General features: G+C 38.7%; 1 protein-coding gene across 5 annotated transcripts in view; it reads right to left on the reverse strand.

Annotated features, from left to right (window-relative positions):
* The window catches only part of GRM1 (glutamate metabotropic receptor 1), a 182,722-nt gene that overhangs the window by 53,001 nt on the left and 112,326 nt on the right, over positions 1 to 17,395 (reverse strand). For all 5 annotated transcript variants that reach the window (XM_052670886.1, XM_052670902.1, XM_052670919.1 and 2 more), the window contains exon 4: positions 10,655 to 10,890. In XM_052670886.1, the coding sequence (XP_052526846.1) occupies positions 10,655 to 10,890 (236 nt within the window). The remainder of the gene's footprint in view (positions 1 to 10,654; positions 10,891 to 17,395) is intronic.

Below are 17,395 nucleotides of genomic sequence, written 5' to 3' on the forward strand. Positions count from 1 at the left end.
GACAACACCCTTCAAACATTAGTTTTGTTGGTTAGTGACTCCCTGTGGCTGGGGGGCACAGACAAGCCATGCAGTTTTTTAACATAAATTCCAGTGGTTCTGTGTGAGTTTGAAGAACAGTCAGGAGAAATATCTAGTATTTCCAGCTTTAAGACAATACTGATTTAAGATGGACTTCACAATTCTTGCATGACAACATATCTCCCCTCAGCCAGTACTACCTTTTTATGTTTTCTTTCACAATTATTGTGAAAGTGAAATCCTTCCTCTCCTCTGTTTTTAAAGTTAAGGTGGTATTAAGAACACCATCATTATATTAATACAAACACAAGCATGTCTCACTTCTGCAAAAATACAACTCCCTCCACATTCCTCTTCCTGAGTCTGCTATTGCATTTTTCCTCCTCTCTCAAAAAATCTGGATTACATGATGATGGGTGGACTTCACATGTAGGAGGTGAATCACTGCTGTCATACAGACAAGGCTGAAATTCTTCATGCTTCCTGGGATCAAAGGCAGCTACTGCAGCTGCTCTGGCACAAAGGAGCGAAGTGGTCTCAGCCAACCTGTCCAGCACTCAGCTGGACCTTGTTATCAGTAAAAGTTAGCAAAGCACACTCACAGTTTCCTTTGTTAAATTAAGAGGGATTTAAAAGGGTAGAGGATCCTTATATTTCCTTGCAGCCCTTGCAATATGCAAAACATTCACTCATGCACAGATCACAAAGATCCTCTTTATTTATTCCTTTACATGCCACCTGGATACATACCCAGAGCTGTATTCAAGTACTGTATTGTAGGAAAGACTCAGTTTAAAGCAAGGCCTAGATTAGAAGCTCTGAGTGACATCTGCACAAGGATAATGCATTGCTGTTAGTGGTAGTGAGATAGAGCTAAGCAAATCAGAAGACAAAATTAGTGGGCCTAAACTTTATTCTCATGCTTAAGAATACTGAAGAAGCTCATCTTCCAGATGTGAAAGAATTTCAAAAGCATTCGCTTTAGTACATCTCCTGTTTTCCTCAGCATAGCCAAATATGATAATGCAGAAAAAAAAGGGCTATTCAGCTCAGCTAAACCCAAATGAGTAAAGTACTTGAGAGTTCACAAGAAAGCTGGTGCCTGTGATGTGAACTTCAAGACAAAGCCTGGAAAAAGACAGAGCAAACTGGCTTTTGTAGAGAGTAGATGATATACAGCATAGCATGGTGCATACAGTGCTACTGCTCTGAAGAAAACAGCCCTGAGTTTCTGTCCCCATAAAACTAAGCCTGAATCCAGAGCAAAAATTAAAAGTTTAAATTTTAAAGTTCCTCCAAAGCTGGTTTCTGTTGTACAAATCAGAAAAATTCAAGCTAGAAATCATTTTGCTTCACATCTTGCTGCTGTGCTGCAGTGGCTCTCTCTGGCTCAGCCAGCAGTTGCCTAGCTTAAGAAGCTGTTTTCATTAATTTTCCCAAGTTTCCTGCACACTGGCAGATTTCAGCACTTTCCTGGTCCTCCCAGAGTCAGTGAAAAAGTAGCACTTTGTTCTGGCAAGCTAACTCTTTGGAGCTTGTGCTTTCCATCAGATTATTCCTCTTATGGATATTAACACAATTCGAGGTAGGAAGGTTTGTGATTTCTGTGGTTCAAGTTTTAATGCTCAGGCTTATAATTTATTGTTCTTTATACCACTGTTTGTCCAAGATCTACTGAGAGGACCCTCTTCATTTTAAGAAACCTATTGCCAATTCTGCAGCAAATATCCTGGTGCACGAAGGTGCGAATGTGCAGGCACTCACCTATACATCTTTGCACATACATCTATGGAGTAATTATGCCAGTAATGGAAAGCTATAAAACTGCTAGCTGAGTAATACAGCTTTCTACCTCCATGTACATTTGGAAAGGGAAGATAAAATCTAAAAAAACACTGGGAGGAAACATGGAAAGCAGTTGGCCTTGTTTCCCAGTCATTTACCACTGTTATTTCATCACTTTTATTTACAGATTTGATTAAATGCTTATATTTAGGCTAATTCGTCTGATAAGTGACCTGCACACACACAGATGATTTCTTAGACCAAATTAGTTAATTTTAATTATGCACTTTTCTCCTTCCCATGCTACTGACAAAATTCAAAGCACCTGCAATAGCCTGGACTGCTCTGTTGCTCCCCAGGCACAGCAGACAGGAGCATGGAAGAGGCATGAGGGACCATGATTCATATGTCTTGCTCCTTTGCAGCTCTATTGGTTTACTCATGTAATGGAGAAGGCTGAATGTCACAAGCCTACCTGGGGATTTTTCTAATCCCATTTGACTCTGGCTGTTATAATCCACAACGGAAAGTGTAGGTGTAAATATTAGATTCAGAAAAGTTTTGTTAATATCTGACTGTAACATGAATATATTTTTTGGACTGTCTTCTATGCTGTTTCAACAGCACATGTAGAACAATTTTTATGGATTCCAAAGGAAGAAAAACAGATTCTGTGACTGTATTTTGATTGACAAACTGTTTAAAAATTATTTTGAAAAAGATAAAATATTGTATCAACGTAGTGTCATGGTTTTATGATTTTTGGTCATCAGTATTCCACACCATAACATCATGTAATGCACTGGGGGTGGGGTTTGATATCTGCCGAATGTTCGTCCGTCGGAGAAGAACTACATTTCCCCAGGAGGCTTTGCGGTCAGCAAGGGGATATAACTCCATGCAAGGTCACCTGAGCTCTCTTCTTCGCCTGCGCTTCGCTGTCTGCGCTTCGCTGTCTGCGCTTCGCTATCTGCGCTTCGCCGCCTGCGCTTCGCCGCCTGCGTTTCGCCATCTGCACTTCGCCGTCTGTACTTCAGTCACTCAACTGGACTGCACTTCTCACCCCAGGATTGTGGTGAGGTCTATACAATTCAAACAGACTCTCTCTCTCTCTCTCTCTCTTTGTAGTTTACTAATACTATATTTAGTAAAATCATTTGTTCCACCTCAGATCAGTGCTGTTGTTTTTTCAAGTATTTTGGGGTCCCCTGCTTCCCCTTTTCCAGAGGCGCGGATCCGCAGATCCCTCCGCCCTGCTGGTCACGGAACTGGGCCAGACCAGCCCATAAACCGTTGACACGTAGCTACTTTCATTCCAAACACAGAAATAAGAAGCTAGGAACAAAAACCAGATAGAAGGTAATGCCTTCTCTTAACAATGCCTATGATATATCACAGAAAAGCACATTATTAATAGTCCTCTTCATTAATCCTTATATGTTGTCTTGTAACTTTGTCTGGGAAATAAAATGAGGCTACAGCTCTCCTGTCTTATCTGCTGTAAAAAAGCCTTGGCTAGATAGTGTAGAAACCAGAGTTCTTTCAGACAAGTTGTCCCAGACACATTTTATTCCAGGTGCCTGAAAAACTGAGATCAGAGTTTTGACCCTGCTGCAGGATGAAGCTTAGGATGTCCTGTGTCATACTGAGGGCATAAAAAGTGACATAGGACTCAGCTTATTTTCTACTTCAGAACCTACAAATTTAATTAGAACCCAAAATAGGGGCTAAGGAGGATGAGTCACAGAAGACATAAGGACATGCTACGTCAATATTTTGATTTTTTCTGTTAATGTGTTTAATATATACTGCATCAAGTAACTTACAAGCAGTGACTATCATGAAAGAGTATGTGCCTAGACTCTTCATAAGAATCTTTCTTAAATAATAATTTTCTTAATTTTTCTGATAATTAAGTTTTGTGTATAGTACTACAATTAACTCCCACTTTAGATGCTTCTGCTAATGCAAAGTCTCATGGCACAGGTGCTCTGTGAAGCATCTTTGCAGATATTGAGATTAAAGGAATGTTCTCAGAGAAGTATCTATGGACTCCATTGACACATAAGATCAAACACTAATAAAGTCTGCTGGATTTGTTTTGTCCAACACACAGCATAACCTTAAACATTCTGAAAACCACTCAGATCAGCTCCCATTAGAAATTTATTCATTCTTTAAACAAAAGATAGAAACAATCAAGTATGTGGCCTAAGAGCTCTGTCCACCAATACGAGTAAATGAGGATGCCAGGCTATTTCATATAAATTGATCAGAATTAAAACGTCTTAAGAAAAATGACCATGACTAAGAAAAGTCCTGAACTGCATTACTGGTGGACAAGGATGTACACTGAAAGAGGAATTATGTTAGTACTGTCTACAGATGGGAATAGGTCAGCCATCAATTTTCAATTTTCTCATCTGATGTAATACGTGCAGTCAAGTAGAACATCAGAGAAAAACAAACCCTATGACAAGCTTAAGTAGAGGTTCTGTAGACCTTCCAAAAAGACATTATTATCATACATCAGGAAAAAAAAAAACAACAACACCTCACTAAAACTATACTCAATCTGTTTATGTCTGAATGAGATAAAACTAGGTTCTTTTTAATGAGTGGATGATAACAGTGGCAAACACTTAAAGATGCTGTTCAGAGACATCTTAACTGATCTGGCTATCTTGCTGGTTTAGTACTTTGGTTATAGCACCCCACACACATAACTATATCACTCTTGGACTTGAGCTAGTATTTTCACATAATGTACTGCTCTGTGTGTTCTTGCATATGTCTTTGATTTCTAAAGCATCTCTGCACCATGCTCCACATCTCTTTTAGACCAGGTCTATACAAAGCCATGCAAATGGCACAAGGTCATCACAGTGACAAAGTAAACTACAATTTTTTAATATGTAATTTTTGTCTCAAAAGCTATGAGTCAGCATTATTCATACTAAAGCATAAAAACCTTTTCTGGAATGTTTAGTCCTTCTTATAAACTATTTTCTGCTACCATTAGTGTGTTCTGCCCCTGACTGGGCATCATATGAGGATGAGAACTGCTTAGGTATGGTGTAGTCCTATGTCCTCTTTCTAAGAGAGGCTGATTATGCAGAAAGATAGAAAAAGACACAATTTCTCAGTATCAAAGTTGATGGAAGAATGTAGTGGCCACTCCTTGGCAGGAATGAAGGCCAGCAGCATGCTCAGCTGTACCTACAGCAGAACAGACAGATGCCTGTCGGTCGTGATCACCTCACCACAACTACCATCACTGCTACCCTAAACTTTGCACTCATTAGGCTGCATTTAGAATATTGTGTACAGTTTGAGGACTTCCTAGTACAGAAGGACAATGATAATCTGGAGCTCATTCAGCAGAGGTCCATCAGGATGGGTGCAATCCTTGTCCTGTGAGTATAGACTGTAGGACCTGAGCTTGTTCAGCCTGCAGAAGAGATGGCCGAAGGAAAACCCAAGAGCAGCCCTCTCGTATCTCTAGGGAGGTTATTAAGAAAAGGACAGGCTCTTCATGGTAGAACATAGCGGGAGTGTGAGAAAATGGACATACCTTGAAACAAGAGAGACTGAGATTGAATATAAGGCCAAGCTTTTTCACATCCTCACTCTGGAAAAGGTTGCCCAGAGGGCTTCGCTGCCTCCATGCTTCTTTCAAGCCTTCAGTGAATAAAATCCTGAAACCCTCAGAGCTAAACTTATACTTGATCCTTCTTTGAACAGGAGGTTGGACTACAGCCTTCTTAAGCTACTTCCCAGCCTGAGTGATTATGTAATTCTGTGACTTTGGCTGCACTTAGTCTGATTGTTTGTCTTTTCCTTGTACCCAGACAGGAATTAGCAGATAAAGCAATCCTTACGGCATGACCAAGGTATGAGTAAGCATCCAAGGGAACCTGGCCTGCAATTGGAACAAATAAAAAAAAAAATCTATATTTTTTGTTCTTGTCTACCACAAATAGGTTCACTGATAAATAATCTTTCTCGTCAAAAATCTATTAAATCAATGAATCATTGAATTGCCCACTTTGTTCCACTTCACTCTGTCGAAAAATGTCTGTGCTGATTGCTTGTCTATGCATTCTGTTTTCCCAGCAGATGAACTGCTGTGAACACAATCTGATGTTTGGATAAGTTCCATAACAAATTTCGTAACTCTCTTGTGGTGCAGAGGAGTATTCATCCTATCCAGTTCACAGAAACTACAGCCATTGTATTATCTGCCAAGAGGTGAATAGACATTCTGTAAACAAGCAGCGAAACCTCCATAAAAGTGTTTGAATTGCACTGAGTTCTACCTCATATCCACGTATGTGAGAATTGCATTTAATTCATGCTCATGTGAGCTTGTCAGGTTCAACAGAGAAACATCCATAACTGTTGTTTTGTGAGGAGAAAAGGACTTCTATTCAGGCTATCTCTATCAGCTCAGAGAGGAGTAAACCTCCAAAAAGCTGTTGGAAAAGTGTTTTTCAATTGACAATACAGACTATCACCATATCTTGCAGTCAGCGTACGGTCTCCTAGATGTAGAAATGGCTGATTTGTCTGATGAATAGACACAAGCAGTGACTGCTGCTTGGAGCAGTTCTGGAAGTTGCATGCCAAAGGAACATAGCATTAGGATCATTCTGAGGTAGTTTCTTAACATCTCAAATTCAAAAGCAGCGTTTTTCTGGTAGTGTTAAAATGGACTACACTGTTCTGATTTGTCATCTGAAGGCCACAAAGAATATTGTGAAGTTCTGAAGCTCCCCATGAGTCAGTTATTCATACAGAGATGCAGGACATGCTCAGTTTCCTGAAGAATGTAGGTACTAATGGAAAACACTCAGTAGTGGAATGAATATTTTGAGAATAACCTTGTACTGGAAGTGGTCTTGGCCTTCTAGAAATCAAGCGTAGAGAAAAAAAAAAAAATTACACAAAAATATCTCTTTTCTATGCAGAAGAAAAATTTTAGACTGAATCTTACCATGTTGGTATATACTGTATATCCATGAAAAAAGAGAGAGACAGAGAGGCAGTCAATTTATGAGACTCATTTGGCTAACATCAGCAAAAAGTGAGTCAAAAATAGCTCCCATTCTTTTGGCTGCTAACCAAATAGGAAAAGTAGGATATTTCTTTTTAATTTTTGCAAGAAATAAGTGAATGTTCCCAAAAGAGCAGGTTTTCTTCTCTTCCCAAGAATTTGTGCTACTACCGTATAGTACTAGTTCATCCAGATAAACTATCTTGCAACTGTGGTCAGTCTTAAGGCAGATCTCACAGACTGCTTTGTAGACTGGGATGCACTTGGATTTGCTTCCTTCTGGTATTTCCTCTTTCCTCCTCAAAAAATACTCACAGAGTTCAGTGCAGCATGAGATTTCCTGAAGGATGACATCAACCTTCTCAGGAACTGAGTGAGAGAATTAATTTCTGTCATAGGGGAAGGAGGATTTCTAAGAATTTGCTTCTCCCTTGTTTTCTAGAGTCTGCAATCCCAATCTAGTGCTGACTCAACAGTGTCTTAGAAATTGCAAATGCAGCAGCTGTAAATGTTTGAAGAACAGTCCTCGCCTATCCATGAATGCTGAAAATTGAACTTCACATTCCAGTGCCAATTCTGAATGAATTACTCAATAAAAGAATTAGTTTGTATGTGAGAAAATTATACTGGGCAAGAAATAATTGAAGATATTCAAATACAAACTTTGTAATTAATCTTCTCTTCAAATTGGAACAAAACATGAATTCTGACTCTCTCTGAACAAGGTAGTTGAAGGAATACATTGTTTTCTCTTGCTTGTGGTATTTCTTACGGATCCCACTGATGGGTAAATACAAGGACACTATGCTCTCCTAGACAACACAAGTATCTTTTGCCCTTGGTATTCTTCTTCATTAGAAAGTTTCCTCAGATTCTGAAGACGAATCTGAGCAGACTACTACCTTTGAATCAATTTCTGTTTATACAGAAGCGCAGGTGTGCTGTGTTTTCAGTAATGACTACCAGTGCTCTTTTTGAATACAGAACAGATCAGGACCAAGACTTAGTCACAATGAATGCTAATAATGTGCAAGGAGTCCTGAGAGCACAAGGGACTCAGCGTTTTCCATAATTCAGGATCCTGTACGCCTTGTTACAGGAATACTAATGGCATACTGTGAGGTAAGAAAGAAAGCTCTCAGCTATAATGGAGTTGAGAACCTTAATGCCAGTGTTCAATACTGATACCTTTCCTGGAGTGATGGAGTAGTAACAGCAAGATTTTTATTTGTGGTGTAACAAAGTCAGAATGTAGTCTATCAGTGCTTTTAGTGGATTTCAAATACTGCTTTTTTTTTATTGGCCTGTGTGACCCTCATTTTCAAATCTGTGCACATAACCTTCTTTGTGAAGGATGTGAGAGGCAATTCAGATTTTTTTTTTCCCCACATGCTTATAAAGAGGCCTGTCTCCGAATTTATAGGTATAAGTTAAAAAAAGGCATTTTCTTAACACTGCCATACTAAACCTCCTTGGAGAGGAAGGCTCCATCAGCAAGCTTTGGAGCTGTTAGTATTTTAAGCAGCATTCTTAAACCAGCAGAAAACTCAGATAAAGATATTCATGTGGAAAGCTGCGGTGAAGCGTATGTGTGAGTGTATGAAGTCAGCTCTGTGCAGTCAAAGAAAAATACAATAAGATAGTGCATTGCTCCCACACACTCTGGGGACACATAGGTCTGTCGATTCTACAGATATGCCATTATTTGGAATAGATACATGGTGGGTTTTTCTTTTGTGATTTGAAACATTTATGAACTTCTCAGTTCTGCATGATGATCCTGAGAACTCATTCTCAAGTTTAAGAGATGACTGTTTTTGAGAAAAGCACAAAAAAGTACCACATATTTTGAAGCTTCGTGAAAAACTTTAGAGGTTGTTAGAGGAAGGAAAGATGTTAGAGTGCCTAAATTATGGCAATTAACGGTCAGAGTACACTGATATCTCTGATACCTGCTTGAGTAGCACGAAACACCACAGCAGGTTTGTACCTGTATCACAGCAGAAGATGGTAACTCTGCAGCACCTTCTCCAATATTCAGTGCCTTCAGCCCCAAGATTTCCTAAAAAGTTAGGTGGTGTTTGCTTGTTTTTTTCCATAAAGCAGACCATTATTTTTTCCTGTGAATTTCTTTTGTGGATTTTTCTCTCAAGTAAAAATCTGTAGTCCACAGCAGCATGTATCTGACAACTCATCTACTCACTGTGAAGAAGTAACCCATGTACTCCAGTTTGATGTCACTAGTTGATATTTGCTTTTAATATGGTAGGCAAAGAATGATCATGCCAGTCCTGCCTACTGTTTAGTGGAGACTGGATAACATACCACCCATGCTTACAGCTGCTGAGATTCAGCAGAAATCAGACATTTTATTGAGTAACAGCCTGAAACTTTTTCACAACCAAAGCAAAATTATTTTAATCGTAAATTTCTTAAGAAAGAAACTATATATTTGCTTTGTGTGTCCATCATGCATTCTTTCCTTACTAATTTCTGCTCTCGTTGGCCTATGTTAACTACTTTCTCTGAAGTGATGCGGTCTTAAAATAAATATATATAACATAAATGAACATTTCGGTAGAATGCAAAGTTAATAATTCCTCTGAGTAAAAAAATATCACACAAAACACACAACAATTCCTTAGCCAGTATGTCTTCCTACTAGCTCCCAAGAGCTCATATGAGCCCAGCCAGTCTGCCAGTCATCACATAATGCCATTTTTTAGTCAGTCACAGTGTGTGTTGATATGGCTCATCTATTAATAAGAGAACTGAGGAGAAAGTAAAGGTAATGTGGAAGGTTGGAAGGTGCTCTTAAGAAGTGCTGTTGATGGCAGAGGAACTATAAATACAGTGAGGAGTTATCTCAGCGTGCATGAAATGAGATTACTGCAATTGGATAAAGGGGTTAGAGACATAAAGAATAGGACAAAAATTCATGGGAAGTCAGATTTCATTATTATTTTTTTTCACAGGGTAACTTCCTTACTATTAAAATGTACTCTTTTGACTGGAGATGAAATATTAACCAACTATAATTAAATACTTTCAAAATTATTCAGTAAGTATTTTATAGAAAAGTGATCACAACCGTCTAAATTTACCAGTACATTCAATCTTACTAAGATATAGTTAATTTTCTCAGGTTCTGACATAGAAAAAAACAAACTGTTTATGAGCAGATACACTTCTCTTACTATGAGGTGAGTATTGCTTCTATTTGTAGGACATTGATGTTTAAATAAGTGCTATGTAGTGGAAAAAAAAAGTATGCTTTTTAATGGGTGAAGAAAAGAAAGTGTGAAACAGATGATTTCCTAGTTTGAAGACACATTGATATTTATTTATTTATTTATTTGGCAATAGTATTTTCTTTGAATTTTGTGATTATCATACTGGTTAGAGAAAATGATTTTGGAAAAAAAAAAGGTTTAAATTTGTTTCAATTTTTTTCTTAAAATTTAACTGTTACTTATTTTATCCTATTCATGGCCATGTATCCATGCTAAAAATTTAGGCATTCACCTCAGCCTCAGTACAGACATAAAACCTCAAAGTGGAATGAGCTGCTTTATGACGGAGCAAAATTATACTGAGAGGAATCTGTGCTGGATATTTTTCTCCCAGAATTTTGACTTATGTATTTACAATTTATTTACAATTTGGTTCTCACTTTTCACTATTATTAATAAATTGTAAGCAAACAAATAAAGCTCTTTTTTTTTTTTTCTTTTTTTCTTTTTTTTTTTTCCCAGAGCACACATTGAAATGGAAAAAGAGCTGATAAATTACCAGTGCAGTTCTTCTGGAAGTTGGGATTCTCTAATGGGTGTCCAGGGATGCGACACTGAAATCTATGCTGCCAGAACTCAGGAAACCAGGGATTGCGGGTATTGGTGTCCAGACGCAGCTTCAGATAGTAGTCATCAAATGACAAGACCTCTGGAGATTGCAGTTTGATGGTGATGCCTCCGTTTGCTTCCTGTTCATAACCTTCAATGACTTCATCTCTGTCTGCCCAACCATCACTGGAAAGAAGCAAAAATACCTTATTATCCAGAGACAGAAAACTTGTTTTGAAAAAGCAGCTGGCCAAAGGCAGACCAGAATCTTCAGAAGCAAGTGATTAGAGGAAAATCTGAAGGCATATCTAAATTCAGGCAGATGGGGAAAGAAGAAAGCACAGTAAAGGAGACTTGTAATGAGCAGTCTGACTGATTTCATGCCGAGCCCTCATTAACTCATCTGGAACGAAGAGGATTTATCTTTGTCCCTTCAGAAAGAATTTTTGGGTGTAGTTTCTTTTGTGATATCTCCATGACTGAATCTCCTCGCCTTTTTCAGGCTATCCTGTGATGGTGGAAACTGAAAGAATTAATAACAATTGAAAGCAAAGGATCCTGAGATTTCTTTTCAGCATGAGTGGATTGTATAGCTACTAGAACAATTTAAATCACACACGAAGTGAGAAGTGCATTGTGTTGGAAGAGGGTAGGATATTATATCTATCAAGAATACTTAATAAAGTTGAAAAATTTCAAAAGAAAACCACATGCTATTCTTATACTATGTGGGATCTATGATAAAATTTCTTCTTTTTTATTTTCTTATAAATTTATTTATTTTAAAACAATTGATTTTTATTTTACTTCTCTGTTTATTCATTTAGGAGACATTCTTCAAAACCTGAGGTTAAAACTTTTTCTTGGAAACATTATTTCATGGAAAATCTATTTTGACAGGTTTTAACAGAGTCAATTTTGCTTAGCATCTGAGTTTTAGTTTAGTTTTTTAAATTAGACATCTGTTGATTTTGAAAATCTGTTTGATTTTCTCCAGTTCTTATTAGGGTCTCCTAAGAATAGTGGTATTAAGGTCTAATTTAGGTGCAAATTTAAGTCAGCCACTGCTTAATTTTAATGCATTGGTCATTTCACAAGAGAAATAGATTATTCTGGCACGTCAGATCCAGCTGCATCCAGAATCAAGTTGAAGTACTGCTGCTGCGACAAGCAGACAGATGAAGCACTCTCAGAAGAAAAATTTGATAGATCATTAAAAAAAGTCCCTGTTCAGTGACTTCATCCTGACCTCTCTTTAGGAGACTTTCATACAGCCTTGAGAAGAACATCATGGTGCAAGTGCAAAGCCAGAAGCATTTATAAAACACTTGACATATAGATGTGACTGGGACTCCAAAGTGGAGAATATACAAAATTGGAAGCAGCAAGCTCTGTCACAGTCCTAGACAGAAGTAAAGTGACTATGCATTGGGCATCTGTGAGTCTGGTTCCCAGCCACCAGACTGAGCAGTTGCATGGTTTCAGCAACATTTACATTGACTTCTGCATCTGGGCTTCAAGCACTTGGAAAAAAAAATTCTGGTCTCCATGGAAAAACAGGAATGCTCAGTACTGAGTGCTTTTCATATGGGACACAGGATACAAGCCTCTATTACAGGAAGTCATTTCAGACAGGAACATCTGGCAGCAGACTTACTGAGTGACCAATGGCCTGGAAACTCACAAAGACACACTGAAGACCTCTCCTATGAGGACAGAGCTGGGACCCTTAAGCCTGGATAACAGAAGGCTGCAAGGTGACCTGATAGCAGCCTCTCAGCATCTAGAGGAGAGTTACAGGAAAGAAAGGAACAAACACTTTAGCAGGGTTTCTATACAGAGCAAGGGGAATCAGCTTCAAACTCAAAGAGGGTAAACTTAGGTTAGATATATGGAAAAAATCTTTTACAGTGAGTATGATGAGGCTCTGGAACAGGTTACTTTGTGATGTTGTCAATGTTCTGTCCCTGTAGATTTTCAAAAAGAGGCTGGATCAGGCCCTAGGCAACCTGATCTACCTGCGGCATGCTGTTCACTGCAGGGGAGTTGGACTAGATGGTCTTCAGATGTCTCTTCCAACTCTAAGGTTTCTATGATTCTAAGACAGCATTACATGGCTGGTTTGAGCCAGTGTTTCATCTTTGTTTCCTCTTTGCCAAAGCTTTGCAGTAGAAGTAGCTGAACCACTTCCAAAAAACAGGCAGAAAGTTCAGGGAAGGAAGAAGCAACTGTTTATGAGTCTCTTTATGAAATGGTGGTGGACACAAGATTGAACCCCAAAGAGGCTCTAGACCAGGCCTTCAGTGCCCTGCTCTGCTCAGGTCCTGTCTTTGTACCAACACAGTCCTATGGATAATAACGTTGTATGATCCTGGCTAGACAGCTACTTTTGAGTTACCATAGAATTGCACAGTCAGAAGGCTCTGTTTCTGCTCCATGCCCCACTCAGCTGTCTAGAGTTTTGGAGAGGGAAATAAACCACAGCTCATCTACTCCTCACGCTCAGTGCAACTAACAAAACATACAGTACACTCTTACTGCCTCATAGCAGAACACAGTCTAGGCAGCCCTAGAAAGGTAAAACCAGGAGAGAAAACAAGCTAGCACCAATGAGAACAAAAAGACAATATTTATTTCTTTTTATGTGGGGGAAAAAAAAGTAAGAGGTCACTGTCACAGTATAAGTGAGTCCTAATTGCATGATTACTTCATTATTTGTGACAATGTTTATAGCTGGCAAACTGTAGACTCAAGCAGAAATATTACTGAGTCAAAAAGATTAAGTAAACCCAGCCATTTTTTACGAGGCTTTCTAGAAATGAGGTAGTTTCTTTAGTGCTTGGATTCCTACTAGTCAAACACTGCAAGTGATTTATTCTATTCCTTTGCAAGTTTGCCTTGGAAAATTGCCAGATTCACTCTGAAAGGCAAAGAAGAGCAATTCCACAAAGACCAAAAAAAAAGTGCATTTCAAATTCTTTGAGTGCAGCTGATGGAAAAGTTCTCATAAATTGGAACACAGATCGTCACCTAATGTTTCTTTGGTCCTCCCCAAGAGACCTAGATCTCTTCCTAGCCCCAGACGTTTTCGTTCCTTCTTAGACTTCCTCAAATTATTACGTCAACCTCGTAAGCTTTGTTCCCGACCAAATGTGAAGAAAAGTTTCTGAAATCAGAAAAACGTTCATATGTGTTGAATATTATATGGAAGCTCTGCTCTACTTTCAGAAATATCAAGGAAGCAAAAAGAAGCCCTCTGGTCTTTGAGAAGATCTCTGCCATTCTGGCAGCCTCAGGCTGGCAGTGCTGAGAGGTGCCCTCAGGCCATGCAGCCACATCAGCACCTTTGGGAGGAGGGTTATCAGAGATCTAAGATCTTTTTACAATATCTAATTAAATTTCTTTATACTGTGAAAAAAAGGAATTAAAAATTAATTTAAAAATGGTCTGGAAACTGTGCATTTTTAGTGCTACATGACTAAATGGATGGTATTGCAGATGGTAGTATGAAAAAAAGACTTTTCTAAAGCTGAGCAACACTGTGATTCTGAAGCCCAGAAAGTGCATTTCATTGTCAAGAACATAAGACCAATAGCTGATTGAAAGGAAAAATGAAATTACATTAAAAAAATCAGAACATTGCATTCTATTTCTTTGTTGTCAGAATCCAGTACTTTCCACTTAGTTTCCTTTTTCATTTGACTGAGTACAGAATAGCACTGCGTGTTACCAGTACATCTCTTCCATGTGCCTTTACTGAAGATTTCAAGAGATAGTCCAACATCTATCACCAAAAATGCCTTCCCTGCTGACTGTTGGTATTGTGAAACTGCCTAGCCTTAAAACCTGTTGGGTATCTTGTGCAATAGCTGATAAGAAGCTCTGCAAGAGAGTTTAAAGTGTGAAGACATAAACACTGGGGGAGGAATAAGCATGTGGGTGTCAAACCAGCAACCACACTGCTCACTGTTAGGAGAGAAGGAACCAACTGCTTTTGTTACAATTTTGTGGAGTTTATTGCAAGTGAAATGGCCACTGATATTCTATCAGCTATTCTCAATTCAGATGCCAATTAGTGGCTAACATTCACAATGCCAAATCCAAATTACAGCATTTATTAACAAAATCAGGCAGAGAGGGAAAATCCCCAGTTACCCTGTCTAGCTTCAGAAGTCCTATTTCCAACACCTCCAACTGAGTCTGAAGAAACAAAGCTGATTTTTCCTTAACCAATTTACCATCCTGTTACTATATTAGAATGGACATATCTGAATTACGGTTTAAGCACCATCTCTCTGTTTTCTGAATGACAGTCATGGATATTTGCGTAACTGAAACATCAGGACTAATGTAATGGATTCCCAGTTTCCTCTCCTCTTCCAAACGTGAACACTGTCAGCTGCTTTTCACAAGGGCTGATGAGATAACCAGCAATCAAGCATTCTATTTTCATCTCCCCAGGACTCAATTGCAGCAGCAGTATGGCTCTGCTTCCCAGCACAGCACTTGGAGTGTTACTGTTTCAGCTGGCTTTCCCAAATAGACAAAAAAACACACCAGACAGACACATGCTGTTGATTATTAAGACTACTTGGAAGTTGCTCTTCGATAACTGTAGAAAGTAGCATTCTTTCATAGGTAAAGAAAACAAAACATGTTAGGCAGTCATGGAAACTGACTGGCACTTTGAACGCTGCATCCTTACAGGTCTTGATTTGATGGAGGGCAACTGATTCATGTCTATTTTTATGGAGCATTGAGTTGTTGGCAGATTCATCAAGCCCTTTTGTACTACCTAAGGTAATGTTTTCTTGAGAAGTTTGTGTTCATGGTAACTTTTTTTCTTCTGTATTGGCCAAGTCTCATAAAATAAATAAATTAATTAAGAACACAAAGCCCTTCATACATGCCAAGTGAACTATTTTTCCAGTAATTCTCCTGTCTGGTGCAGATATTCTTTTTACTATTATAAAATGAGGCAAAGCATATATCCTCCTCAATTAACGCAGCAGGGTCTCAGGTAAACATAACTGTCACACAGACAGATAAGAGTCTATTGCCATTCTCTGTATCCACAAAACTAAAGCACGTGTCAATATACTTTCCTTGCAAAGTAAATATCCAGATTCACAAAGCGTGTTTCGGAAAGCCTTCTCACCGTTGCTCTCAAGGCCGCCATAACCTGCTGCTATATTAAATTTCTAATAGATTTAAATATGAGGACTGTTCAACACTCAATTAAATGTCTTGGCCATTTTGTCATTTATGTCAATAAATCTACTTTTAATGAAAATCATTATATGCTGATATATTTTGATGTTTTGTTTGGAAAGTGCTTTTTGCAAAACTATCTAAGCAGGGAGCAGACATTGACTATTTAGAAACAGGTTACTTAGAGGCATTTCAAAACACTACAGCCCTTCAAAGAAAGACAAATGGAGTTCAAATAATTTCTAATTTGGTTCTGATAAATGACAATGTTTTGGCTGATTAGACCCAGAAGAATAGAAAGACTATTTCTCTCTCTCTCTCTAAAAATTCTCTTCTGATAGTGCCCTACTGGAAAATCTGGCATGGATTCTAACCTCTGTCTGCAGGATACAACTGCTGTGTGTTCCTCTGACAGAATGTATGAAAATACAGAGTTCAGCATAAGATGAGCCCTGAAAGTTCCTGTTGTGCTACATAGCAGATGCATCTCCACAAGAAGGTCAGTGTTGCTACTTGGTATGAGCAAGAATAGCAGAAATTGGCCCAGAGTCCATTAACAAACAGTATTCTAACTGGCTTCTCGGCTACCCAATTCTGGAAGTAGACTTAAAAAAAAAAATTATCTTGCCTGCCTGATATAACAGAAAGAAAAAAAACCACATAGCTAATTGTGAAGGAGGATGGAACTCTTCTCTGGTAAAAAGGAACTCTACCAAAATATTCAATTCTCATGTAATACAGACCTCAAACTGAAGATTTTACATAAAAAAACAAAGGCCATCCTACATTCACAAGTCATCAGCTAGCAAAGTGTCTTTCCTCCTTCAGCTTATGCACTTTGAATCAATCCTACTGGCCACCATCAGCAGAAAGGTGCTGACCACTATTGTTAACAAGCATGAGGTTAAACCTTAGAAGCAAAAGGCTATTTTTGCCCTCATTCATTAATCTTGTTCAACAGTCTTACAGACTAGCATTAAAGTTAGAAGAGCATTCCTCAGCCACAAAACCATAAGCTCTTAAACATAGTTTTGTATGTTTGATGAATCCTGACAGTGCAGATTAGTCACACAGAATCACAGAATCACCAAGGTTGGAAAAGACCTTCAAGATCATCCAGTCCAACCATCCACCTATCACCAATAGTAATCACTAAACCGTATCCCTCGATACAAAACCCAAACTCTAAAGTCCACCAACTACAAGTAAGCCTGTATCTCACTGCTGGGAAGATCAGGCTGAAAGGCTACACACTGTCACACTACAACCTGTGGCTTGCTGAGCATTGTCCTAGCTCAAAACAAGAATAAAATTTACTACATCTTGTCAATTGGGAGAAAAACAACGTAAATAAGCCAATACTCTTGCTTCTGCAAGCACAGGAAGGAGACACTGCTTTCCCCAACCAGCTGTCTTTTGCAGCACACATCACGAGGTACAGTCAGCAGAGAGAGCTGGGGCTCTTCAGCCTGGAAAAGAG

Source organism: Tympanuchus pallidicinctus, unplaced genomic scaffold, assembly GCF_026119805.1.
Source record: "Tympanuchus pallidicinctus isolate F22 unplaced genomic scaffold, pur_lepc_1.0 scaffold1, whole genome shotgun sequence".
NCBI classification, from domain to species: Eukaryota; Metazoa; Chordata; class Aves; order Galliformes; family Phasianidae; genus Tympanuchus; species Tympanuchus pallidicinctus.